The following is a 24,962-nucleotide window of genomic DNA, read 5'->3' on the forward strand; positions in this document are numbered from 1 at the left end:
ATCATAGTCAACGATTATGATTGAGCAGACGGCCACTGCTGTGAAAATGTGCCTGTTGAAATGGAGGCTAGACTGCATCAGTCTGAGACATGTCGACTTGGGGGTGGACGACTAGACACAAAAGTGCTATTATTTTAGTGGTAAAACGAATGCATAAGAATACCCGCTGATAAAAGATGACATTCTACTTTTGACTCATTCTTTATTATGGCAAATCCATTATAGTGCCCAAAACCAATTTTGGACTGCAGTCAGAATTGGCTGCTCCACACTATGCGCCACGGTTTACGCTTGTTGGCTACAATCAATATGATTATTTTCTCAGGTCCTAAGTGAGGTTTTGGCTTGATGTACATTTTTGGGATCATAGTAAAACTGGAAAACGTATCCCTGACCCGAAACCAGTCTTCCCTGTAGGCCCATAAGGGTTGATATGGGACTATAGGGCAGTAAAATCCTCTTCATTCCTCCTCTTCTGGCTCTCATCCTGTCTTCCCTGCAGGCTGTATGTGTCAGCCAAGGCCCGGCTGTGGGGGGAGAGCCCTGTTACCCCCCTCCAGTGGAGCAGACAGGTCCTGGACAGCCCCAGAACAGAGGTGGAGTCTGCCCGCTCACTGTGCCTCAGGTTGGACCAAGGTATGAGGAGGGGTGGAAACTAGGGACCAAAAAGGGTGGATAGATGGATGGCTATATAATAGACCATAGGTTTCTATCAACCTGATGAAACGTTTTGTATTCAAAGACTTTTTCAACAGATGGTTATGATTCTACTTTACTGTGTGTGTGGGTACATGGAGGTGAGGGGGAGGCTAGCACTGTGTGTGTGGGTACATGGAGGTGAGGGGGAGGCTAGCACTGTGATGCCTTGAGCACAGTGTGAAACAGGTCCTCAAGTCTCTCAGGATTATGTAACCAGCCAACTCCAGACTATTTTGGACTCTGAGGTAAAAGTACAGCACCTTTCCAGACAGTCACTAGCCACACACAGCACTGGCTACATCAAACTACACACAGCACTGGCTACATTAAACTACGCACAAGACCGGCGTCATTAAACTACGCACACACGACCGGCGTCATTAAACTACACACGGTGGTCACGCACAAGCGGAGTCACTCCTGAAAAGACAGCCGTATACAAACCTACAGACCCACACATTCGCAGCATGGTTATGACAGTGAGTGCATTCATTTCACCTGGTTAGGTGATGGAGATCACGTTCTAATTCACAGCATCTACCTGAAGAAGGGTTGCAGTGGAGAGGTGGCCGGGTCGAATGAGAATGAATGGGTGGCCGTGAAGTGAAGGTATGAGTGGCCGACTTTGGGAATTTAGCGGTAACGTCAGGGTTAATGCCTCTACTCCTGAGACATTCCATGGTGTCCAATGACCACAGAGTGGACCTTGGGTTAATGTCTGAGAGGAAGCTGTGGTGTGAAACAGGACAGTGGAGGAGTGAATAGATGTGACGTCTCCCACGGTCTTCGCTGAAGGTAATGTATTAATACAGCTTTAGTCCTCTAAGCTCTTAATGAGAGGTGAAGCACTGGCCGCAACTGTCTGTGTGCGTCACTTTCAACAACTTGGAGTAAACACACACATCAGCTTAATTGCATTTCTTTTTACTATTATATATTTGAAAAGTATCTGTTTTTGCACATTAAATCCAATTTAACTTGGCGTTCATATTATACACTTGTCATGCAACAGCTTATCGTTGCATCAGTGAAGCTGCCATTTTATTTTTTTAACCAGGCAAGTCAATTACGAACAATTCTTATTTACAATGACGGCCTAGGAACAGTGGGTTAGCTGCCTTGTTCAGGGGCAGAACGACAGATGTTTACCTTGCTAGCTCTGGGATTCGATCTAGCAACCTTTCGGTTACTAGTCCAACGCTCTAAGCTACCTGCCGCCAATGCATCAGTGAACTACAGGTAACCGCCAAAATAAAGGGAACAACAACATAAAGTGTAATACTTATAAAATATACTTTTATCCCTCATACTCATGTTTCCTTTATTTTGTCAGTTACCTGTATTTTACTACAATATATTGCTGTAAGGATCTCAACTAGAAGCCCGTATATTAATTTCACAGTAGCTGTAACTGCAGGAAAAGATTTCCACTGCTTTCTCACTTGACCTACTATCTGCCTGTTGCTACGTTCACAGGGCCTCCCTCGGCAACCAGAGGGGTAACCATGGTTACCGTGTTTACATAAAAGGCATCTCGCCTCGATGCTGCTAAGTGGTTTATATTCTCAGTGACAGGTATAACATAACCCCACTATCTGTGGTGCAGGGATATATGCAGCGCTGTGTTGAGCAGCACACAGTCGAACCACCACACAGAGGGAGAGAGATGCTTTGCTTTCTCAGCTCTGCCACATTTATTATTCATTCTTCTCTCTCTGTTCTTTTGATCCACCACATCTCCTCTAGATAGATTGCTGGGATATTTGTTTAGCGCGTGTTCATTACTGTAGGTCTCCTCTATGAATATATATCAGAAGGTGTGTGTGGTCGCTGCTCTGGTCCTGGCCTGTGCTGAATGGGTGTGTTGAGCAGTGTGTGTGTGAGGGTTGTGAATGCAGCTTTGTCTCCTGGGCATTGGACAGCAGATGTGTTCCCTGGCTGCTACTGAATAGTGGTTCTGTGACTGTCACAGCAATGTGACGCGCTGGGTGTGAGGTAAACAACCGCTTCACACTGCTGACCTCTGTTCCTTGTGAGGGGCCCGGAAAGCACTGACAGCTGTGTGTGTGTGTTTTTTGGGGGTGGTCCGATACAGTACAGTATGATATTGCCTTTTTCCCTCCCTCCTCCTCCTCCTACCTCCCATGCGTAGTCCATAGGTGGCGGGGGGTCTTCTCCAGCCACTCTTCCCCTGCCCTCCCCCTGAGACGTGTAGCTGGAGTGTCCCCCCTCAGTGCCTCGTTCTCCAGGTCCTGCTCCACCCCTCCGCCCGCTGACAGACCTGGTAAATACACACACAGATTACTATGTGACATGGGTACAGATTGCCATAATGTTACCATAATATTACCATATGACATTAGCTTAACTAGGGGTTTTTCAACCTTGCAACCTGATCAGGAGAAACTCTTGTCCCTATTGAGCAGAATCAGGGCCATATTGAGCAGAAAGATCCTGGGCCTTGTTGAGCAGAAACTCAACACTCCTGATCAGTTCACCAGGTGAGGAAAACCCCTGGTCCTTAGACACGAGGGCTACTCCATCCATGATTACTTCTTAAACATGGTATTTCACAATTGAAAAAAATACCAGTCTCTTCATTGGAATAGTTTTCTTTTTTCTCCATTGAAACAACTCTCCATGATTCTCTTTCTCTCCCCCTTATCCTGTCTCCTTCCCCTCCCTTTCTTTCTCCCTCCGTCAGCCTCATTCTCCTCACCCCTCCATCCTCTCCTCCACCTGTCCCTGACTCCTGTAGGGAAGGCTGAGAGAATTCCCACATTCCTCCCAGCCAATCACTCAGCTAATCGCAGTAAGCCTCGCTCGCTCCCCCGCTGGCCCACGTTGGCTCAGTCTCTATGTCATGTCAAGGTTTGCATCTCAATAGTCTGTTTGAAAGAGCTTCCTCTCCTTGTCTCCTCTCCTTGATTCCTGCTGATGTTAGAGATATGGACAGGTGAAACACCTTAAGTTTCATCTACTGGCTGTCTTGTCAGATCAGAACAGAGGTGGACACAAGAAGAGAGGAAGCCACTATAGACTATTGAGGCCCCCAAGGTCATCATTCATCATTTGTCACTGCACGAGAAGGAGTGTTTCAGTGTGTGTTCAGTTTCTGCTGCTTCAGGTGTTTGCCATGTGAAGTAAAACATAGTGGGATGGTCTGTCCCCTCACTTGAGTGGAATAGTCCCTTTGGTGATGGAAGCGCCACATGTCACACAGCTAGGTCGAGCCTGTGGGACCTGGTTGGCGGCCATAATGGAAAATGGCCATGAGGGCTTGGAGTGGCCATAAACACAATATGGCCTTGTCTAGCTTTGTCTGTGATTTGTGGTGCTTCTATCACCAAAGGCACAATTCCATGACGTGGCCTCCCTACTAACAGTGACTCTGCAATGTTTCTTAAAGGGAGAGTGATGTTTTTTTTGCTGCCAATGTACCTCCTAATCTTGCATTTCATCTGGTCAGTATTCTTTGTGTTCATTGTTAATGTAAAATCTCTGCAATGTAATTTGTCTGTGATCTGACCTTTGAACTCTGTTGTTGTGTGTCGAAGGCCGCAGCCTCCGGCGGTTCCTCCTCAGCCCCCAGTCTTCCATGGACAGTGAGCTCAGTGCCTCAGAGCTGGAGGATGACTCCATCACGCAGGGATACAAACTGCAGGACCTTGTTGACGTCCAGGTCATGGCTCGTCTGCAGGAGGACAGTGAGTCCCTCACCCTTTATTAAAAACTGTTGTTGTTACATAGTTATGACTATATATTGTTTTACATAGTAAGAGGTGAGTTTTCCCCCCTTTCTATGTAAAAGTGTTGAAAATGCTTTATAAATCAGAACTATTAAGCAGGTGACCTGAAAGGGAATAACTCTGGGCCCCAAGGTTAAAAGTAGGGCCCAGAGTTGTTCATGTGGTTTTGGATTCCTGGCCATTTTCTTGCCCTTTATTGTTCCTCTCTCTCCTTATGTTCCTCTCTCTCCTTATGTTCCTCTCTCTCATTATCTTCCTCTGTCCTTCTCTCCCTTCTAACACTGTAACGTGATTCAAGACCTTAGACTTCATCCAGGCTTTATTAACCTTAACCTCAGGCGTAGAAGGTGACGACTGATTGTGTTCCGTGTTTGTGTGTTTGCGCTTGTCCGTATTTCCCCCTCCTTCAGGTCTTCGTCAGGACTACTCCACCACCCCCACCTCCATCAACCGCCGCAGCGCCAGCTTCTCCTTCCTCTCCCTTCAGCACAGCGGCGAGGCCGACCTGGAGGAGGATGAGGAAGAGTACGGGCAGCTACCTCCTCCCCAGCCCCGCCTGACCCGTGTGGGACCCACCCTGCGGCGCGGCCTCTCCCACTCCCACACCTTCTCCAGCATACGGGACTGGAGGAGGAGCACAACCAGCCCCTCCACCCCTCAGTACCCCTCTGGAGGATTCTCCTATCAGCCCCCACCCCAACCCCAGGCCCTGGCCAGCCCCACACTCAGCACCTACACACCCGAACAACAGGGCTTCAGGCCTGGATCAGGTGAGCAGGCCTGGCCCATGCAGGCACTTGGGTTGCGTTCATTAGAGAAAATGGGAGATAAAAAAATATATATATATTATGACAATAAATGTTTTTATTGGACAGTGTTCTCCTGTTCGTTGTCTATTGGACTCAACCCTGGCCCTCTGCTTAAATTTATGAAATCTCACACTAATAAGAATTCTTGATTTGCAAGACTCTCTAATAATGTTTGTGTATTTATGTTCGCTTTGTATTTTGGGGATCACATTTGGAATGCAGATGGATTTGAGTACATTTTTCAAACAAGCCTTTTGTGTTGTCTTGATGGAACATTTGCATAACAATATTAGAAGGGCTACAAAATAATTGACACACGACGTGATGGCCCTCTTATGAAATAGTTATACTAATCTATTTATAGGTTTGTTTTCAACTTGTCATTGTTTATGTTAATAGGGGAACAGGTCATTTTTAAGGTCACCCACTCGTTAGTCACTACTGTACTGGCAGACTACCAGGGATGTGCTCACTGTAAGCCTCTTGAGACACTGACTGTTCTGTAAGCTCTTGGAGGCTATTCTGTTTCTGTTCTGGGAGCTAAACAGGAGAGGGACACTGAATAGAGGGTGGTGAGATTACAGGAGATGTTTATCTTTGGGGCCTCAACTGGTGTTCTTCAAGAGAGACTAGTGAGTGGCACGTATTCCTCTTGAGGGCTCTATGTAGAATCTGAGATGATAAAGTCTTAGTCATCTAGATCTGTGGCCTTGAATTAATACAGGAATTTGTGTGTGTGTGTGTGTGTGTACATTCTATTTAGATAAGCTGCGGAGGAGCATGCCCAACCTGTTCAGGGCTCCCAGTGTGCCTAGCCCACTGAGCCCAGCCAATCACATCGTCTCTCCTTCCACCCTTCGGAACAGTCTGAGCTTCGACTCGTCCAATGGGCTGGCCAGCAGGCTACAGTCCTCCAGTGAGATACCGTCTTCTTTGTTTTAGCTCTGACCATACACATACTATAAAACTGCAGGGCTTGATTAACTTGCCAGAATTCATCAAATTGAAAATGATCATTCTAAGTCGGTGGTCCATACATTATACAGTAGATCTGAGGAAAACAGGAATATTATATCAATCCATTAATAATCCATTAATCTGTATATGATGTATTGTCAACCCCCTGTTCCTCTCCCACTAGTCCCTTCACCCGGTCAGTTGCAGAACAGAGTCCAGAGTGTGGGGAACTTCCAGTCGTTGTCGCGGCAACCCCTCAAAGCCACAGCCTACGTCAGCCCCACTGTGAAAGGGCCAGTTACCATGCCGACCTCCACCAGTCTGCAGTCCCTGAGCGGCATCAGTGGGATCCCCCTCCCCAGTAAACCAGCTGTGGGGGTTGGGGGCACTCCTACACCCCCCCGGAGCAGCCTGCCCCGCCCAGCCTCCTTTATCGGGACCAGCTCCACCCCTCGAAGCAAGATCGCCCAACCCACACGCAGGTAGGCTACTGTAGGACACTAGGGGAGCGCCAACAAGCTCAAAACTAGGTTCTTGTTGTCTGGGATCGTAATTTCCTATTTTTCATCTCAATCTGATCTTTTCCCCAGTTTATTGACGCCTCCTAAGAGCTTGTCCAGCCTGAGTGCCCTACGAGACGGGAGCTGGAGAGATGGCTGCTACTGAGAGAGGGATGAATGGAGACGTGAATGGAGAGATGAGATGCAGAGAAGAAGAAGAGCTGGCAATGTAGAGAGACCCTGCTGGTTGGGGTCGATCACTGCCACACAAAGTGTTCTTGGGGAATTGAGAAGGCAGGTCAACCAAACTATAGGGAATAACAACCTTGTGTAGAACGCCCTCATGATTGGGTATGTGAGGTGTGGTCAGCACTCAAAGTCAAACGTGCATTCTCCACCTGTCCAATTTGGTCTGTGCCAAGGGGAATCGCCCTGTTATTTTTATGCACTAACAAGTTAACCACGTTATGGTTACATTAACATACTAAAGAAAGAGCTGCCACTTTATGCTAATTAAGCCACATAATTCGTTTTTTTTAACTTTGGAACTCTGATTAATAAAAGGTGTATTTTCTCTTAATGGAGAGCACCAAATATGCTGCTAAAAAAAGTCTAAATCACTCCCTATTGTCTGGGTGTATTTGGTCTAATTTTTACATGGCAAGGTATATTTAAAATAAATCTTATATTATTTATTATCTTATGATTAGTGTAGAGACTAAAGTTAACTTTCAGTGTGCATTGTTGGATGCTGATTGTATTGATGCAATATTCTTCATGATTTTTTTAAAATGTGAAGCATATTAACCAAATTAAAGCTAATGTCTGAATCTGTTTACAAAATGTCTCACCAAGACAGGGAAATGACTTCAAGTTGTGTTTTGGACACTTTTTAAACTATAAAGATTCACTGGCATATCTATGAAATATTTGTAATTGTTGCACTGATTGTACAAGTGTGAATTGAAATGTAATTGTTTTTGTTCATTTTATTTGTGATATTGCACTTTTATGGTTAATTATAATTTTGTTGATGAAGAGCACAGGGTAGATGTTTTGTCTTTTTGGATGAAGGATTACTTTTTAAAGATCACTTACGTAGCATTCGCTGTCTGTTTTAATATTTTTTTCAGTATTTAAAAAAAGCAGGTTAGTCTTCATGGCCATCTCTTTCTCCAAAACATTTTTTTTTTACTGTATTTAATTGAATGAGTGTAGTTCTTTTAAAAACTAAAATTAAAGATTTTCAAATGATAAAAGTATTATTTGAACCTGATATTCAATTATGTCTCAAGTTAGTGGGCTACTGGTTATTTTCACAGGTGAAGTAATTACATTTTCGCTAAATTTGTCAGATTGATTGTATTCAGTTTCCGTATCAAAAAAACATGTAACGCTTTCTGTTTTCAAGCCTATCCCAAACATTAACCCTTACCTTAACCATTCACCGTTAATGCCTAGCCTCAAAAATGTGGAGTTAAAGTCTGAACAACCTTACACGGAACCCAAACCGGCTGTGAGCGTGTGCCATTGTGCATACATGTATTTTGTCCCCCCACACCAAACGCGATCACGACACGCAGATTAAAATATCAAAACAAACTCTGAACCAGTTACATGAATTTGGGGACAGGTCAAAAAGCATTAAACATGTATGGCAATTTAGCTAGCTAGCTTGCACATGCTAGCTAATTTGTCCTATTTAGCTAGCTTGCTGTTGCTAGTTAATTTGTCCTGGGATATAAACATTGAGTTGTTATTTTACCTGAAATGCACAAGGTCCTCTACTCCGACAATTAAACCACACACAAAACGGTCAACCGAATCGTTTCTAGTCATCTCTCCTCCTTCCAGGATTTTTCATCTTTGAATTTATATGGTGATTGGCATCTAAACTTTCATAGTATTGCCACGACAACCGGCAACACAGTTCGTCTTTCAATCACCCACGTGGGTATAACCAATTAGGAGATGGCACGTGGGTACCTACTTCTATAAACCAATGAGGTGATGGGAGAGGCGGGACTTGCAGCGCGATCTGCGTCAGAAATACGAATGACTTCTATTTTAGCCCTTGGCAACGCAGACGCTCCTTGGCGCGCAATAATTTAATAACATGGATTTCTACATTTATTTTGCAACGCTCGTGCACGCGACGTGTCCGGTCTGGTCAGCATGTTACACTTAGAAATTTGACGTTTGAGTAATGTTGATGAACGTGTAATTTTGGTGTGAGACTGTGAGCGCTAGTTGTATGCTACCCTAGTAATGCTGCATCGGATAGAGTATTCTATTTAGTCAGTTCGCAATATTTTAACAGTCAAAGCCACAGGCAGGCATATACCGTACCTGTATCTTTTAGCCTACTGTGCATAACATGTTCAAGGTTTAAATAAAAACTCCGTTCCCATACCGGGAGTCGAACCCGGGCCGCCTGGGTGAAAACCAGGAATCCTAACCGCTAGACCATATGGGAGGTTGGAAGACGTATGAGTACTTTAACAGTGAAATCCACAGGTAAGCTTATTGGTACTGTAGAGTGGTAATTTCCAAACCCTTGTACTCCCAACAGTACACATTGTGGTTGTAGCCCTGGACAAACACCTCATTCAGCTCATTGAGGGTTTGGTGATTAATTGAATCAGGTGTGCTTGTCCAGGGTTACAATAAAAATCTGTACTGTTGGGGGTATTCGAGAAGTGATGTAAAGTACTTCAGTAAAAATACTTTAAAGTACTACTTAAGTCGTTTTTGGGGGTATCTGTACTTAACTATTTATATTTTTGACAACTCTTACTTCACTACATTCATAAAGAAAATAATGTACTTTCTACGCCATACATTTTCCCTGACACCCAAAAGTACTCCTTACATTTTGAATGCTTAGCAGGACAGGACAATTGTCCAATTCACGCACTTAAAGAGAAAATCCTTGGTCATCCCTACTGCATCTGACGTGGCAGACTCACTAAACAAAAAATGCTTTGTTTGCAGTGATGTGTCGTTCGCGAACGAGTCGGCTCTAAGAGCCGGCTCGCATATCAGAAAAGCCGAATTTATTTACAAAAAATAAGATATGAATAATCAAAATATTTCAATTAGTTGAATTAATTAATTCAAATAACGAAAAAATAAATAAAATAATATAGGCCTAAATGCTCAAGCGCACACCCATTCGTTCTGACTGTCTGCTCAGACTAACAGTCTCACCTCTTGTTCCTGACAATCAGACACGCAGTGTCAACCAATGAACCAAAGATGCGTGAGGGAGGGCCGAGCCAACTCACTCACAGTCATACACTTAGCAGCCGAGGAGAGAGGAAGGACAGCTGTGAAAACAACAGCTGGAAAATTGGTCTGAAGCACAGTAGCATTTGGATGCATTTTAATAATGTAGACAATGTTAGAACACAGTGTATAATTTGCCAAAACAAAATCTCATATAAAGCCGGTTCTACGCACAACCTACACCGGCATATGAGAAACTGTGCACCCAACCGTGAAGCTAGCTGTAGCGGAGCTTTGAGAAACTAGCGGGCCTGCTAGTGATAGTGGTGGAGCCAGCACCTTCACACGTGGAGATGTATCCACTCAATTAAGTATGCCTACGCGACCCACACCTACGCAGTCTTCTATGGACCAGTTTATGCCAAAGTAGCAAACAAGGCCAAATTGGCCAAATCTGTAGCAAAACAAGGCCAAATTGATATTGCATTGGCTAAAATGATTGCCACCGATTTCCAGCCATTTTCAATCGTGGAGGACAGAGGTTTTAGAAATTAGAGCAATAGTCTAAATCCAATGTACACAATTCCGAGCAGGAGAACACTTTCAAAATCACTTATTCCACATCTGTACGAGAGCACACAGGCTTCAGTGCTGGAAAGAGTCCACTCCCTGACTGCTGGACATCAAGAGTAACCACTCTTACATGTCGGTTACATGTCACTTCATTGAAGATACCCACAGCTTACTAAAGTCATGACAGGGAGACTGCATAGTGGCTACATCCGTTCCCACTGAGAGGGTCTTCTTGAAAACGGGACAAATAATTACTGAGAGAAGAAAGTGAGGCAAATTTGATACTTAAGTATATTTTAGCAATTAGACTTACTTTTGATACTTAAGTACATTCAAAACCAAATACTTTCAGACTTTTAACTTCTTATGGCTGCAGGGGCAGTATTGAGTAGCTTGGATGAAAGGTGCACAGAGGTGCCCATAGTAAACTGCCTGCTCCTCAGTCCCAGTTGCTAATATATGCATATTATTATTCGTATTGGATAGAAAACACTCTGAAGTTTTTAAAACTGTTTGAATGATGTCTGTGAGTATAACAGAACTCATATTGCAGGCAAAAATCAGAGAAAAAATCCAAACAGGAAGTGGGAATTCTGAGTTTGGTAGATTTTCAACAACTATTGAACAAACAGTGGGATATGGATGAGTTTGCACTTCCTACGGCTTCCACTAGATGTCAACAGTCTGTAGAACCTTGTCTGATGCCTCTACTGTGAAGTGGGGCCGAAAGAGACAGGAAATAGTCAGTGCTACCATGACCTGGCCATGCTCTGACCATGTGCGTTCACATGAGAGGGAGCTATGTTCCATCGCACATCTGAAGTCAATGTAATTCTCCGGTTGGAACGTTATTCAAGATTTATGTTAAAAACATTCTAAAGATTGATTCAATACATTGTTTGACATGTTTCTACTGACTGTTAAGGAACTTTTGGACATTTCGTCTGCTTTTAGTGAACGCGCTTCCTGATGTTGGATTTGTTTACCAAACACGCTAACAAAAATAGCTATTTGGACATAAATGATGGACATTACCGAACAAAACAAACATTTCTTGTGGAAGTGGGAGTCCTGGGAGTGCATTCCGACGAAGATCAGTGTCATGACGTTGGCATCAGCAAAGGTAAGTGAAGATTTATAATGCTTTTTATGAGTTTTGTTGACTGCACAATTTGGCGGGTAACTGTATGGCTTGCTTTTGTGGCTGAACGCTGTTCTCAGATTATTGAATATTGTGCTTTTGCCGTAAAGCTTTTTGAAATCTGACACAGCGGTTGCATTAAGAACAAGTGTATCTTTAATTCTATGTAAACATGTATCTTTCATCAAAGTTTATGATGAGTATTTATGTTATTTGACGTGGCTCTCTGCAATTTCTCCGGATATTTTGGAGGTATTTCTGAACATGGCGCCAATGTAAACTGAGGTTTTTGGATATAAATATTAACTTTATTGAACAAAACATATATGTATTGTGTAACATGAAGTCCTATGAGTGTCATCTGATGAAGATCATCAAAGGTTAGTGATTAATTTTATCTCTATTTCTGCTTTTTGTGACTCCTGTCTTTGGCTGGAAAAATGACTGTGTATGTCTGTGATTTTGCGGTGACCTAACATAATTGTTTGTGGTGCTTTCGCTGGAAAGCCTTTTTGAAATCGGACACTTTGGTGGGATTAACAACAAGATTACCTTTAAAATGGTATAGGATACATGTATGTTTGAAGAATTTTAATTATGAGATTTCTGTTGTTTGAATTTGGCGCCCTGCACTTTCACTGGCTGTTGTCATATCATCCCGTTAACGGGATTGCAGCCATAATAAGTTTTAATCAAGTAGTATTTTAGTGGGTGACTTTCACTTTTACTTGAGAAATGTTCTATTAAGGTATCTTTACTTTTCCTCAAGTATGATAATCTGGTACTTTTTCCACCAATGTATTCGAGGAGCAGGGTGAGGAAACACTGCTATAGAGAACATGTTCAATGATGTTTAATTAAACAAAACAGTTGTTCCCATACCGGGAGTCGAACCCGGGCCGCCTGGGTGAAAACCAGGAATCCTAACCGCTAGACCATATGGGAGATCTTGAAAATTGACAGGACTATAGACTATTTGTTCCGTCTACACGGGACGGATTACATATTTATATTTAATTACATCATTCAATCCATTCTTCTCATATTCCTTATAATAAACTGCGACTAAAATGACACTTTCAGACGACTGTGTTGTCAAAATAAAGCCAATAAAAGCGATAACAGTAGCGAGTACAACCAGTTTTGACCCTCAAAGACATCCGTATATACGTCATAAGAAACGGACGCCGTGTTGATGGTTGAGAAATGTTCAACATTTTCTGCTTTTGTGTGTAGCTAGCTAGGTTGTTTAACCTTAATTATATTCACGTTATATTGGATCAGAAGACACAATGTGAGTATTTTGTTTCACGTCACACCCATTGCAATTTCGTTTAAGATTTACTAAAGCTAACTATGTAACGTTAACGTTATTGGTACCGGAGAGCCAAGTCTGTGACCAAAAGGCATCTGAACAGCTTCTACCCCCAAGCCATAACACCTTGCCCAAACCGGCTGCGCGCGTGCACCATCGTGCCCAAATGTAATTTGTCCCCCCACACCAAACGCGATCACGACACGCAGGTTAAAATGTCAAAACAAACTCTGAACCAATGACATTAATTTGGGGACAGGTCGAAAAGCATTAAACATGTATGGTAATTTAGCTAGTTAGCTTGCACTTGCTAGCTAATTTGTCCTGGGATATAAACATTGAGTTGTTATTTTACCTGAAATGCACAAGGATCTCTACTCCGACAATTAATCCACACATAAAACGGCCAACCGAATCGTTTCTAGTCATCTCTCCTCCTTCCAGGCTTTTTCATCGTTTAAATTATATGTTGATCGCATCTAAACTTTCATTGTATTACCACGACTACCGGCAAAACTATAGAACAAACTTCACGTCAGGATAGGCAACCGAAATTAATAAATGTGTGTTATATTAAACAGAGGGAGTAAAATGCTACTAAGATCAGTGAAATGTAGGCTAAACTGACAACAGAGTGCCATTGGAGGACAGAGGTTTCATTAAATAGTACCCGCAAAACACCAGTCTCAACGTCAACAGTGAAGAGGCGACTCCAGGATGCTTGCCTTCTAGGAAGAGTTGCAAAGAAAAAGCCATATGTCAGACTGGCCAATAAAAAGAAAAGATTAAAGATGGGCAAAAAAACAGACAGTGGAGAGAGGAACTCTGCCTAGAAGGCCAGCATCCCGGAGTTGTACTCGCGAGACTTGTGAGACGTCTGTTTCTCAAACTACACATTCATGTATTTGTCCTCTTGCTCAGTTGTGCACCGAGGCCTCCCACTCCTCTTTCTATTCTGGTTAGAGCCAGTTTGCGCTGTTCTGTGAAGGGAGTAGTACACAGCGTTGTACGAGATCTTCAGTTTCTTGGCAATTTCTCACATGGAATAGCCTTCATTTCTCAAAAGAAGAATAGACTGATGAGTTTCAGAAGAAAGTTCTTTGTTTCTGGCCATTTGAACCTGTAATCGAACCCACAAATGCTGATACTCCAGATACTCAACTAGTCTAAAGAAGGCCAGTTTTATTGCTTCTTTAATCAGAATAACAGTTTTCAGCTGTGCTAACATAATTGCAAAATGGTTTTCTAATGATCAATTAGCCTTTTAAAATTATAAACTTGGATCCAACTTGCCATTGGAACACAGGAGTGATGGTTGCTGATAATGGGCCTCTGTTCGCCTATGTAGATATTCCATTAAAAATCAGCCGTTTCCAGCTACAATAGTAATTTACAACATGTACAATGTCGACAGTGTATTTCTGATCAATTTGATGTTATTTTTTTTTTTAACGTGCTTTTCTTTAAAAAAAAACACATATATATATATATATTTATATATATATATATAAAGCAAATTTTTTGTCCATTAAAAAAACATACATTGTAGACATATGTCTTACTTTTTAACTCTGCACCATAGGGAATTGTCTCATAAATTAGCATTTCACTGTAAAGTCTACACCTGTTGTATAACATGACCAATAACATTTGATTTCATATTGTTGCATCTATTCATTAGCTAACATTAGCTAGCTAGTTCAGTTTGTATGACCATGGTTGTGTTTTAGTGTACTGTCCAAATTGCTATTCTGATCAGCTTTCAAACACATGTTTATGAAGTTGTTTATTTTGTTTGTATTACTCAGGTCGGAATATTGGAAGTCCCAGCCGAAGAAATTCTGCCAGTACTGCAAGTGCTGGATAGCCGACAATAAACCTGTGAGTGTTGAGTAAATTGTCATGTAATTTGCACCGGTATGTAAAGTTGGTGTACTTAGCTGACTAGCTACCCATTCAGGCATAATCATCATGCTAGTTATTCAGTCTCTTTGACTAGGCCCTTCTCATGTTTCTAACGTTGAATGAAATCTTACTTGTTCTTGGTGATCTGTGTCAAAGAGAGAGTAGTCTGTTACGTTATGACTGCACGGGGTTGTGGCTGAGGACAAGATTTGATCATGTATTCACCCCTGTGCTTGTTTGTTTCTCATGCAGAGTGTTGAGTTTCATGAACGAGGGAAGAATCACAAAGAAAATGTTGCTGCCAAAATTGCTGAGGTGAGTTGTCATCATTGGGTTTTGCCTTCACTTGTGGAACATAGAAAGATGGGTGCCTGTCAGTGCCAGGGTTGTAGCTACCATACTGCATAAGAAATACAGATGCCATAAATGTTGTGTCAATCACCTGAGACTATACTGTTTTCTATCTGGGCTCTATGTAGTCTGCTGATAACACGTTATTACACAGAGGTATCAACAGGGGTCACTGTTGCAAGGGAAACTATTGATGCGTTGTAAACGCAGCTTGGCATGCATAGCCCTAATGGCTAGCCTAGTGGTGTATTTCAGCAGAGATAAGGTCCAGATAAGCCACTCTCACCCCATGCTGTCATCTCATTGGTGACTTGACTGATACTCCGGCCTCTCTTCTGTACAGATGCAAAAGAAGAGCATTGACAAGGCGAAGAAGGAGGATCGTCAGTCTAAAGAGTTTGCAACGATGGAGGCGGCTGCACTGAAAGCTTATGAGGAGGATATGAAAAGGTTGGGGATAAAACCATCAGGTAACTTCTTAGTTAAGTGTTTTATTGATTTACTAACTTAATAACCTGCCAGTCTGTTTTTATTTGTACCGTCTAATAAGTGTGTAACTTATTACCATTGTTTCTTATAGTTTTTGTATTCTTATATTTTATTATCTCGTTGTTGCTTTGTCGAGAAGGAACCTGTCAAGTAAGCATTTTGTCGGATGATGTATACCACGTGTATACTGTACATACGACTAATGAAACTTGAAGCTTTTAAAAAGTTGTTAGAACACAGTGTAAGTTGTTTTGGATAAGAGTGTCTGCTCAAATGGCTAATATATATCAATGTGATTTTGTGTGTTTGCTTAGGTTCCCCATCTCAAACCAAAGCCCAAACTCCAAGCCCAGTTCCATCTCATTCTCCATCTCCATCTCAATCTCGAAAACAAGAAAAGAAGCGAAAGCCTGGAAAGGAGAGGATGCCCAGAAACGAATCAGAGAACTGGGTGGAGGGAAAGACAGGCGAAGGACTCACATACTACTACAACTCTATGACAGGAGGTAGGCAAGGTTCACACAAGGTGCTTGAAGTGTTTAAAGTAATTGAATTTGGCACTCTGAAATTCAATTACTTGAATACCTTAAAAATCTGAAATTTTCTCAAGTTGGTACTTGAAAAGTACTTGAATTAAAATGGGAGGAGAACAGAAAACTATCAAATATGTTAATATGAAAAATATTAGAAAAATATATTGCTAGACTACCGAGTTTTATTTCATGTGTTTCGCACTCTGGTTGCCAGGCGAGCTCCCTCATTCTACCCACACTGCCACTCAGCCAGGCAGGTACAGAACCGACTGATCAAATCAAATCAAATTTTATTTGTCACATACACATGGTTAGCAGATGTTAATGCGAGTGTAGCGAAATGCTTGTGCTTCTAGTTCCGACAATGCAGTAATAACCAACAAGTAATCTAACAATTCCACAACTACTACCTTATACACACAAGTGTAAAGGGATAAAGAATATGTACATAAAGATATATGAATGAGTGATGGTACAGAACGGCATAGGCAAGATGCAGTAGATGGTATAGTGTACAGTCTATACATATGAGATGAGTAATGTAGGGTATGTAAACATAAAGTGGCATAGTTTAAAGTGGCTAGTGATACATGTATTACATAAAGATGGCAAGATGCAGTAGATGATATAGAGTACAGTATATACATATGAGATGAGTAATGTAGGATATGTAAACATTATATTAAGTGGCATTGTTTAAAGTGGCTAGTGATACATTTTTACATAATTTCCATCAATTCCCATTATTAAAGTGGCTGAAGTTGAGTCAGTATGTTGCCAGCGGCCACTAAATGTTAGTGGTGGCTGTTTAACAGTCTGATGGCCTTGAGATAGAAGCTGTTTTTCAGTCTCTCGGTCCCCGCTTTGATGCACCTGTACTGACCTCGCCTTCTGGATGATAGCGGGGTGAACAGGCACCTTGATCCTTGATGATCTTTATGGCCTTCCTGTGACATCGGGTGGTGTAGGTGTCCTGGAGGGCAGGTAGTTTGCCCCCGGTGATGCGTTGTGCAGACCTCACTACCCTCTGGAGAGCCTTACGGTTGTGGGCGGAGCAGTTGCCGTACCAGGCGGTGATACAGCCCGACAGGATGCTCTCGATTGTGCATCTGTAGAAGTTTGTGAGTGCTTTTGGTGATAAGCCGAATTTCTTCAGCCTCCTGAGGTTGAAGAGGCGCTGCTGCGCCTTCTTCACAACGCTGTCTGTGTGGGTGGACCAATTCAGTTTGTCTGTGATGTGTACACCGAGGAACTTAAAACTTTCCACCTTCTCCACTACTGTCCCGTCGATGTGGATAGGGGGGTGCTCCCTCTGCTGTTTCCTGAAGTCCACAATCATCTCCTTTGTTTTGTTGACGTTGAGTGTGAGGTTATTTTCCTGACACCACACTCCGAGGGCCCTCACCTCCTCCCTGTAGGCCGTCTCGTCGTTGTTGGTAATCAAGCCTACCACTGTAGTGTCGTCCGCAAACTTGATGATTGAGTTGGAGGCGTGCATGGCCACGCAGTCGTGGGTGAACAGGGAGTACAGGAGAGGGCTCAGAACGCACCCTTGTGGGGCCCCAGTGTTGAGGATCAGCGGGGTGGAGATGTTGTTACCTACCCTCATCACCTGGGGGCGGCCCGTCAGGAAGTCCAGGACCCAGTTGCACAGGGCGGGGTCGAGACCCAGGGTCTCGAGCTTGATGACGAGTTTGGAGGGTACTATGGTGTTAAATGCTGAGCTGTAGTCGATGAACAGCATTCTCACATAGGTATTCCTCTTGTCCAGATGGGTTAGGGCAGTGTGCAGTGTGGTTGCGATTGCGTCGTCTGTGGACCTATTGGGTCGGTAAGCAAATTGGAGTGGGTCTAGGGTGTCAGGTAGGGTGGAGGTGATATGGTCCTTGACTAGTCTCTCAAAAGCACTTCATGATGACGGAAGTGAGTGCTACGGGGCGGTAGTCGTTTAGCTCAGTTACCTTAGCTTTCTTGGGAACAGGAACAATGGTGGCCCTCTTGAAGCATGTGGGAACAGCAGACTGGGATAAGGATTGATTGAATATGTCCTTAAACACACCAGCCAGCTGGTCTGCGCATGCTCTGAGGACGCGGCTGGGAATGCCGTCTGGGCCTGCAGCCTTGCGAGGGTTAACACGTTTAAATGTTTTACTCACCTCGGCTGCAGTGAAGGAGAGCCCGCAGGTTTTGGTAGCGGGCCTTGTCAGTGGCACTGTATTGTCCTCAAAGCGAGCAAAAAAGTTATTTAGTCTGTCTGGGAGCAAGACATCCTGGTCCGCGACGGGGCTGGTTTTCTCTTTGTAATCCGTGATTGACTGTAGACCCTGCCACATACCTCTTGTGTCTGAGCTGTTGAATTGCGACTCTACTTTGTCTCTATACTGGGACTTAGCTTGTTTGATTGCCTTGCGGAGGGAATAGCTACACTGTTTGTATTCGGTCATGTTTCCGGTCACCTTGCCCTGGTTAAAAGCAGTGGTTCGCGCTTTCAGTTTCACGCGAATGCTGCCATCATGATTAGGGACTGCCAAACGTCACATCGATAGCTACAATGCTGGGCAAATATAGAGCCTTTTGTGCATAATAGAACATTTATGGGGTCTGTTATTTCAGCTAATGAAACATGGGACCAACCCTTTTATATTTTTGTTCAGTGTAGTTTACCCACCTTTTTCTTACCACTTCATCACTGGACCTAACCAACCCACAGGGCGGGGTCGAGGTGAAAATAAATGCATCGGACTTAGACATGTCGAGCATGGTGTAACCGGCCCTGGAGGGGAAAGGCACAACGCTGCATCCTGCACTAGTTCTACATTATGAGACTTTTTCTCTCCAGAGCTTTTTTTGTTGTTGCCTCATTCAAGGGGGGCCTGCGATATTCCACTTTATCAAGCGGCAGCCGTGCTCCTGCTGTTCTGGTTGCCGTTCACGTGCCGGTTTCCTCACACAGCCCGCCCTTCTCCCGACCGGTCGACTCTAAAGCTGCCAGTCAGAAGCAAGACGCTTTTTCGTAGCTATTAAGTAGTAGATTCCCAAATGCCAAATAAAATTACAATACTGTCATAAAGCTGGAGTTGTAATAATGCGAATAAGAAATGTGTGTTCACAAGTAGGCATGTCCCAAAACTCTGCTCATCACTACTCTAATTACATCATCAGTACTGATTTACCACTAATGTATGTAGTAAATAAGTAGTGAAACACGTATTATTGAGTAGAGCTTCTAAGGTAGTAGCGAATATACCGTAGGTTTTGGCAAATATACCGCCATCTGGTGACGAATAGAAACAATTGCATAATAGGAACTATTACAAATTGATGGTCCTCGAAAGCCCTTGAATTTGGTTTGCAACTATCCGTACGAACCCTGGGTAGGCTGAAGACCACAACAACTCCGCAGATATCAGAGATGACAGGTTAAAAGTCAGACTGACTTTTAATAAATCAGTTTTGAACATACACCTAGGACCATTCACCTTTCTCCTGAAGCATTGTGTTTTTATATCTTTTCAGAATCTCAGTGGGACAAACCAAATGGGTTGCAGGGAAAGAGCACACCATCTCCACAGCCTGGTCAAACTGAGGTAGACACTACTTTTTAATGTATTTTTCTTAATACCTTTCATTTCACCAGGAAGTCTCTTGTATGTTGTTACCCATTTGATATGTTTAGAGTCAGTGTAATGTACCGAGGTAATGCATTCAAGTCCTGGTGTGAACACACTTTTTTTTCTGTAGATCTCCTTAGGTAGTAGTGCCTGGATGGAGGCCGTCAGTCCTGATGGATTTACCTACTACTACAACACAGAGACTGGAGGTCAGTCTGTAAAGACAGGTGATGACAAGAATGATGTATGTTTGACATAATTATGTTTGACATAGTTTTGATGTTTCCCCCACTCTGACAGAGTCCAGCTGGGAAAGACCTGCAGATCTCCCTGCCGGTGGTGAGTCTGGGTCTGGGCTCGGGCCCAGTGGAGAGACAGTGGGCCCCCCAGGGGTAGATGACCCATCTGCCCTGCAGCCAGAACCCCTCTCTGGGGAGGACAGCTCCAACAGTACCAACGGAGCCGGGGAGGGAGAGGATTCCAAACAGGTCACCAAGATTCAGTTCAGGGTGAGACTGAGTTCTCAATACAACCCCATTTGTAGTGAATGGGCACAAACAATAGTGGGCATTAGTTTAGGATTTGAGTCATGGTGACTGGCGATCATTTCAATAATCATTTGCTCTCCCCACAAAAAGAATACACCGCCTTCAGACAAGGAGGGAGAGGATAAAGATGGTGAGGATGATGATGGGGGGAAGGGAGACGAAGGGGCCAAAGACACACCGGCAGCTGTGCCTGAGGAGAAAGAGGAGAGGCCTGCTGTTAAGAAGCCCAGGAAGACCAACCCTTACGGAGCCTGGGAGCAGATACAGGAAGAAGAAGAGCCTTAGTAAGAGACTGTTGTACTGTCAATGTCTTCATTTGGATTTAACTATGAGATTTTGTTACAGTTTGCCTTAATGAACAGGACCCTGTTGCTAGTCTGTCTCTACTTTACCCAACTTGTTGTTGTGTGCCTAATTAAATGCTAAACTAATAACTCACCTATCTGCTCTATACCCCACCCACCACCACACATGTTCTCTCCTCCAGTGAGAAAGTGGACCTGCAGCTACCACAGGTGGAAGGTGCAGCTAGCGCCCCCGCCCCCACGGAGCTGCCACCTGAGCCCAAACCCAAGTTTAGGGAGCGTATCATCACCTCTCTGGGCGACGAGGGTGGCCCCGCGTCGGGAGCCGGGGCCACGTTCAGGAAGAGGAAAGCAGAGAACGGGAAATCCTCCAGGAGCCTGAGGCAAAGGGGAGATGATGACTAATACCCAGGCTAACTCAGATATGAACTCTTTTTAAACAGACACAAGGCTTGACAAGCTGGGGGATGTTGTTGGAGACTATTGTTATTGTGTAAAGGGACAATTCTAGCAACGTCATATCAATACCTGGATACGCAGGTCAGGTCCCTGTGGGCTACAGAGAACCCGAGTTAGCTACTCACCAATATGCCATAAGTTCATAATTGTTCAGGTTGAATTTTACCCATCCAACCAACCAAGTTACAGTATATCCGCAGCTTTTGGGGTTGAATAGGACAAGCAAACGTCTGAAACAAGCTGGATTAGTGGCTTTAGCTGTCTTAACTTGAAGTGTTTGTCTTACTCTTTACAATTTCCTTTTTCAATGCCTGATGCCCTCCTGCTTTTTTATTTGAGTTGAATAGCATACAGCCGTGATGGACAGACAATATCATTCCCAGAGATATTTTGTTATGCGTGTGTGATGTATTTTTAACGGGATAATTTCTGGATGGCTTGTGAAGGACCGCTGTGATGTCCTTACTGTGGTGGTGGTGGTTGTCATTTTCCACATCACCACCAGTACATGCTCAGGCCTGGGTCTCCCAAATCCATCTTAGCACTAAGGTCATCTTTTGTCTATTTCGTTTCAATGGAATTAACATGATCCTAGTGCTACGATGCTTTGGGGAAACCCAGCCCTGAACCGTACCAACATGGTTGGAGTATGCGAGAAGGAGAATGCAAAGCAAGTTTTCTACAGTATGATTGATGAAATATTGTACTTGAATATATATTCTGCTGGTGTGGACATTTCCTCTATGCTTCTTCCTTTAGTCCATCAGCCTTTAGTAATCAAGTCTTCCACGGATTTATTTCGCAGACTTCTGTCAGAGCAACTCAAACATTTCACAGGGGCTCGAGTAGCCTCGAAGGTAATACAACCCTTCATTGGTGCCAATACACGCTCATTGCTATGGCTGTGTAGGAGAGATACTGATGCCATGGCTGGCCAGCTGCCAGACAGCCTGGGTGCTTGAGATTAGAACGTGTGTGTTGGGCTGAAACATAGCTCTGACACACCCAATAGGAGCAGGGCTCATCACCAACTATTTTCGGTAACATTTTAGGACTTTTAAGATGCTAGGGTGTAATTGTGCATATGCTTGAGACTGGTTAAAGAGCTGGGTTATCTGCAGCCAGGCTCTCTGCTCTCTTTTCTCCACCCACATGCCATTCTTTCACAAACTGAACCAGGATCAGTGTTCGCGCCATTGGTTCCATGTCTGGTGTGACTGTTCTCCTGTCAGTGCTGCAGCAGTGGGTCATGTCAGCTAGCTCCCAGAACTAAGGCGTCACACTGTCTTGAGTCAGTATCTCTGACTGCAGGTCACCACCAGCTCCAGCAGAGCCTCCTTGTCTCCGTGTTCCAACAGCTCTGAGATCAGATCATCCAGGGGCTCCCCGCCCCTCATGAACTCCTGCCAAGAGAATACAGAAGACACATTAACCAACTATTACCTACATGTAAAAGCATGACATGACAAACATTACACAACAAATCAACTTCCATTATAGACTGCTTGTTTGCATAGTTAGAAGCCCACCTTGATATCTCTGGTCACATAGCCAGTCCGGTGATCTGTCACGCGGTCCTGGCTAAAGTTGTAGGTGCGAATCCTCTCCGACTGGGAGCGAGTGCCCACCTGGAGAAGGAGTAACATGAATGGCTCTGAGGTGAGTTGGGGGGAGGGAGGGGGGGGACAGTAAAGCGTTTGGATGGGACTGTGTGTCGGGGATCACCTGCTGTTTGCGTGCCGTAAGTCTCTGCTCCGTCTCTCTGCCCATCATGCTCTGGTAGAGGCGGGCCTTCAGCACACGCAGGGCCGTGTCACGATTCTGCAGCTGAGAGCGGGACGTCTGACACTCTGCCACCGTACCTAGGGTCAGAGCAGGGGTCAGTCAGAAATTCCATTTCAATTCAGTCAATATCAGGAGAGCAATTCAAAATCAAGAATTGAGAAGTGCCATTGGTTTTCAATAAAGATATAAAAAATCTTCTTAAAGTGGATTTTCAATACATATTCTGTCTCCCCAAACTGTAAGCTCTTACCTGTTGGCAGGTGTACTATTCGGACAGCACTGTCCGTTGTGTTGACACTTTGACCTCCCGCCCCTCTCGATCTGAACGTATCAACCCGCAGGTCCTTAGGGTCAATGCTGATGTCCAGCTACAAAACAGAATGCCAATTTATTATCGTTCAGACAGACAGACAGATAGGGGCAGACAGACAGGTGTACCTCGTTGGGTTGTGGCAGGACGATGACGGTCATGGTTCCTGTGTGAATGCGTTGCATCCTGGAGGACAGGCCCACCTCGGGGATCCTTTGGACCCGGTGTGTCCCTCCCTCATGCTTCAGACGCCGATACACACTCTCCCCCGCTATCCTTACTGCCGCATGGTGCAGTCCACCTGAGTGAATCAAATCAGACAATAAACACACCAATCAATCATACATACACGCAGACACTTTCATCCAGTGACCCATAAAACACAGAGACAGTAGGACAGACAGAAGAGAAGCATTACCATATTCAGCAGGTGTGTAGTTGAAGATCTCAAAGTCCCAGTTCTTGTAGCTGGCAAGGCCTTGGTACATGTCAAACATCTCTCTGGTGAACTGTTGACAGATGTCACCTGGATCAAAACATGTGTACCAGAGAGGGGACATACATTATCATTAGGACCAGGAGTGTAATGGAGAGCCATTGTCCATGGCCTATGCTGTTCATTGAGTAATTACAGTTCACTGACTCACCTCCTGTTGTCCGCCCTGTTACCACCTCCAGAATGACATTACTGGTGTCGTGTGGGTCACTGGGTACTAGTGTCCGGATCAACTGGGGGAATATGAATTCAGATTTTCTCATCAAGTTCCAGACTGACCAAGGCAGACATTGAAAATGTTCTGTGTCTAATGTCTGTTCGTACATCTTTTCTCAATGACTCGATTCTTTGGGTGATCTGTGCTTGTTCCTCTTTCAGTAGCTGGACCATTTGTCGGTCTTCCTCTTTGGAACCGACTGTCCCTGTAAAAGGACAATATGGATGACTCTGTACAACATTTTCAGTTATATGACACATTTCAGTTCGCACATTGTTATTGAAGCATGGCGACCTCTTCTGGTCATTGCGGCACGCAGGCGTTACAGACACTTATGAAAGGAAGATACAAAAAGACCACTAGCTAGTTAGCAATTAACAAAATACACAAAACAGAACACAGCTTACTTACTCTGAAGCAGAGTTTCAACCTCCTCTAGGTCTTTCACGGCGTGTTCAGCGCTCTGAAACGCAGTGGCCACTGGTGAAAGTCCCACCTGTCTCTTGTTCAACTCTTTCCTGGCGGGCTCGTTGAGAAACCCATGTTGTAATGTTTTGGTGACATCTCTGTACTCTTCCACAAGCTGCCGAAGATATCTTTGTACAGACTCATTCCTGTATAAATCTCCCAAATGATTGTTACAATAACGTCTTGATGATACGAGTGATCGACTTGCTAGTTCCTTCCATATTCTCTTGCGCATGTGGAGGGGCGAGATGAGGCGGGCGCACGAGCCACACAGTCGAATATATTTCTGCATAAGCATCTGGCTACAGTGTATACGAAGTAAGTGTAAACTGGTTACATGAGTTTATCATCTCATATTTAGTAACATTGTAAAGAATATAATCACGCTTCCAGCAAGGTCAAAGAGTGGTGTTGAATTCTGGGATATGTAGTCATAGATAATGCTTTTCGCACAGTATTTTACAACAGCACCCCTGGTGGTGTTATAATGCGATTTAAATTCATCTGTAATCTG

At 43.9% G+C, this 24,962-nt stretch overlaps 3 protein-coding genes and 2 non-coding genes across 7 annotated transcripts; 2 read left to right on the forward strand and 3 right to left on the reverse strand.

The window, feature by feature from the left end:
- Window positions 1-3,408: 3,408 nt before the first annotated feature.
- On the forward strand, window positions 3,409-6,892 carry LOC120050506 (SLAIN motif-containing protein 1-like). The gene is made up of 5 exons (XM_038997095.1): window positions 3,409-3,511; window positions 4,257-4,406; window positions 6,021-6,173; window positions 6,399-6,696; window positions 6,805-6,892. The coding sequence occupies exons 2-5, from the start codon at window positions 4,298-4,300 to the stop codon at window positions 6,878-6,880; spliced, it is 636 nt and encodes a 211-aa protein (XP_038853023.1). The 5' UTR covers window positions 3,409-3,511; window positions 4,257-4,297; the 3' UTR covers window positions 6,881-6,892.
- Window positions 6,893-9,118: 2,226 nt separating this feature from the next.
- trnae-uuc lies at window positions 9,119-9,190 on the reverse strand. The gene has a single exon. It is a non-coding gene; the product is annotated as a tRNA-Glu (tRNA).
- Window positions 9,191-12,529: 3,339 nt separating this feature from the next.
- trnae-uuc lies at window positions 12,530-12,601 on the reverse strand. Its single transcript has one exon. It is a non-coding gene; the product is annotated as a tRNA-Glu (tRNA).
- Window positions 12,602-12,838: 237 nt separating this feature from the next.
- On the forward strand, window positions 12,839-21,910 carry LOC120051376 (WW domain-binding protein 4-like). 2 transcript variants are annotated; one of them, XM_038998214.1, is made up of 10 exons: window positions 12,839-12,950; window positions 14,780-14,852; window positions 15,129-15,191; window positions 15,571-15,697; window positions 16,031-16,222; window positions 19,766-19,836; window positions 19,991-20,069; window positions 20,161-20,369; window positions 20,499-20,692; window positions 20,896-21,910. In XM_038998214.1, coding segments are annotated over exons 1-10 (1,233 nt in total). In that variant the 5' UTR covers window positions 12,839-12,948; the 3' UTR covers window positions 21,119-21,910. The 2 variants fall into 2 exon arrangements, with proteins under 2 accessions (XP_038854142.1, XP_038854143.1); XM_038998215.1 differs by lacking the exons at window positions 19,766-19,836; window positions 19,991-20,069.
- On the reverse strand, window positions 19,639-24,859 carry LOC120051375 (peptide chain release factor 1, mitochondrial-like). Of its 2 annotated transcripts, XM_038998212.1 has the most exons (9): window positions 24,392-24,859; window positions 24,088-24,185; window positions 23,915-23,996; window positions 23,686-23,793; window positions 23,396-23,568; window positions 23,208-23,325; window positions 22,898-23,034; window positions 22,702-22,800; window positions 19,640-22,575 (listed from the first exon to the last, which is right to left on the reverse strand). In XM_038998212.1, the coding sequence occupies exons 1-9, from the start codon at window positions 24,744-24,746 to the stop codon at window positions 22,465-22,467; spliced, it is 1,281 nt and encodes a 426-aa protein (XP_038854140.1). In that variant the 5' UTR covers window positions 24,747-24,859; the 3' UTR covers window positions 19,640-22,464. The 2 variants fall into 2 exon arrangements, with proteins under 2 accessions (XP_038854141.1, XP_038854140.1); XM_038998213.1 differs by lacking the exon at window positions 24,088-24,185 and having other exon boundaries at window positions 19,639-22,575; window positions 24,392-24,506.
- Window positions 24,860-24,962: the final 103 nt, after the last annotated feature.

The sequence above is a fragment of the Salvelinus namaycush genome, chromosome 7 (genome assembly GCF_016432855.1).
Source record: "Salvelinus namaycush isolate Seneca chromosome 7, SaNama_1.0, whole genome shotgun sequence".
Taxonomy (NCBI): Eukaryota; Metazoa; Chordata; class Actinopteri; order Salmoniformes; family Salmonidae; genus Salvelinus; species Salvelinus namaycush.

What these genes read in the sequence shown, in the direction of transcription:
- LOC120050506 (XM_038997095.1), top strand. Translation starts at nt 4,298, where the DNA reads ATGGACAGTGAGCTCAGTGCCTCAGAGCTGGAGGATGACTCCATCACG. An exon ending in CAGCAGGCTACAGTCCTCCA is followed by an intron (nt 6,174 to 6,398) that starts GTGAGATACCGT and finishes CTCTCCCACTAG; the next exon opens with TCCCTTCACCCGGTCAGTTG. An exon ending in ATCGCCCAACCCACACGCAG is followed by an intron (nt 6,697 to 6,804) that starts GTAGGCTACTGT and finishes TCTTTTCCCCAG; the next exon opens with TTTATTGACGCCTCCTAAGA.
- LOC120051376 (XM_038998214.1), top strand. An exon ending in TTGCTGCCAAAATTGCTGAG is followed by an intron (nt 15,192 to 15,570) that starts GTGAGTTGTCAT and finishes TCTTCTGTACAG; the next exon opens with ATGCAAAAGAAGAGCATTGA. An exon ending in GTTGGGGATAAAACCATCAG is followed by an intron (nt 15,698 to 16,030) that starts GTAACTTCTTAG and finishes GTGTTTGCTTAG; the next exon opens with GTTCCCCATCTCAAACCAAA.
- LOC120051375 (XM_038998212.1), bottom strand. Translation starts at nt 24,746, where the DNA reads ATGCTTATGCAGAAATATATTCGACTGTGTGGCTCGTGCGCCCGCCTC. An exon ending in CTACACACCTGCTGAATATG is followed by an intron (nt 23,569 to 23,685) that starts GTAATGCTTCTC and finishes TGATTCACTCAG; the next exon opens with GTGGACTGCACCATGCGGCA. An exon ending in TCCTGCCACAACCCAACGAG is followed by an intron (nt 23,326 to 23,395) that starts GTACACCTGTCT and finishes TCTGTTTTGTAG; the next exon opens with CTGGACATCAGCATTGACCC.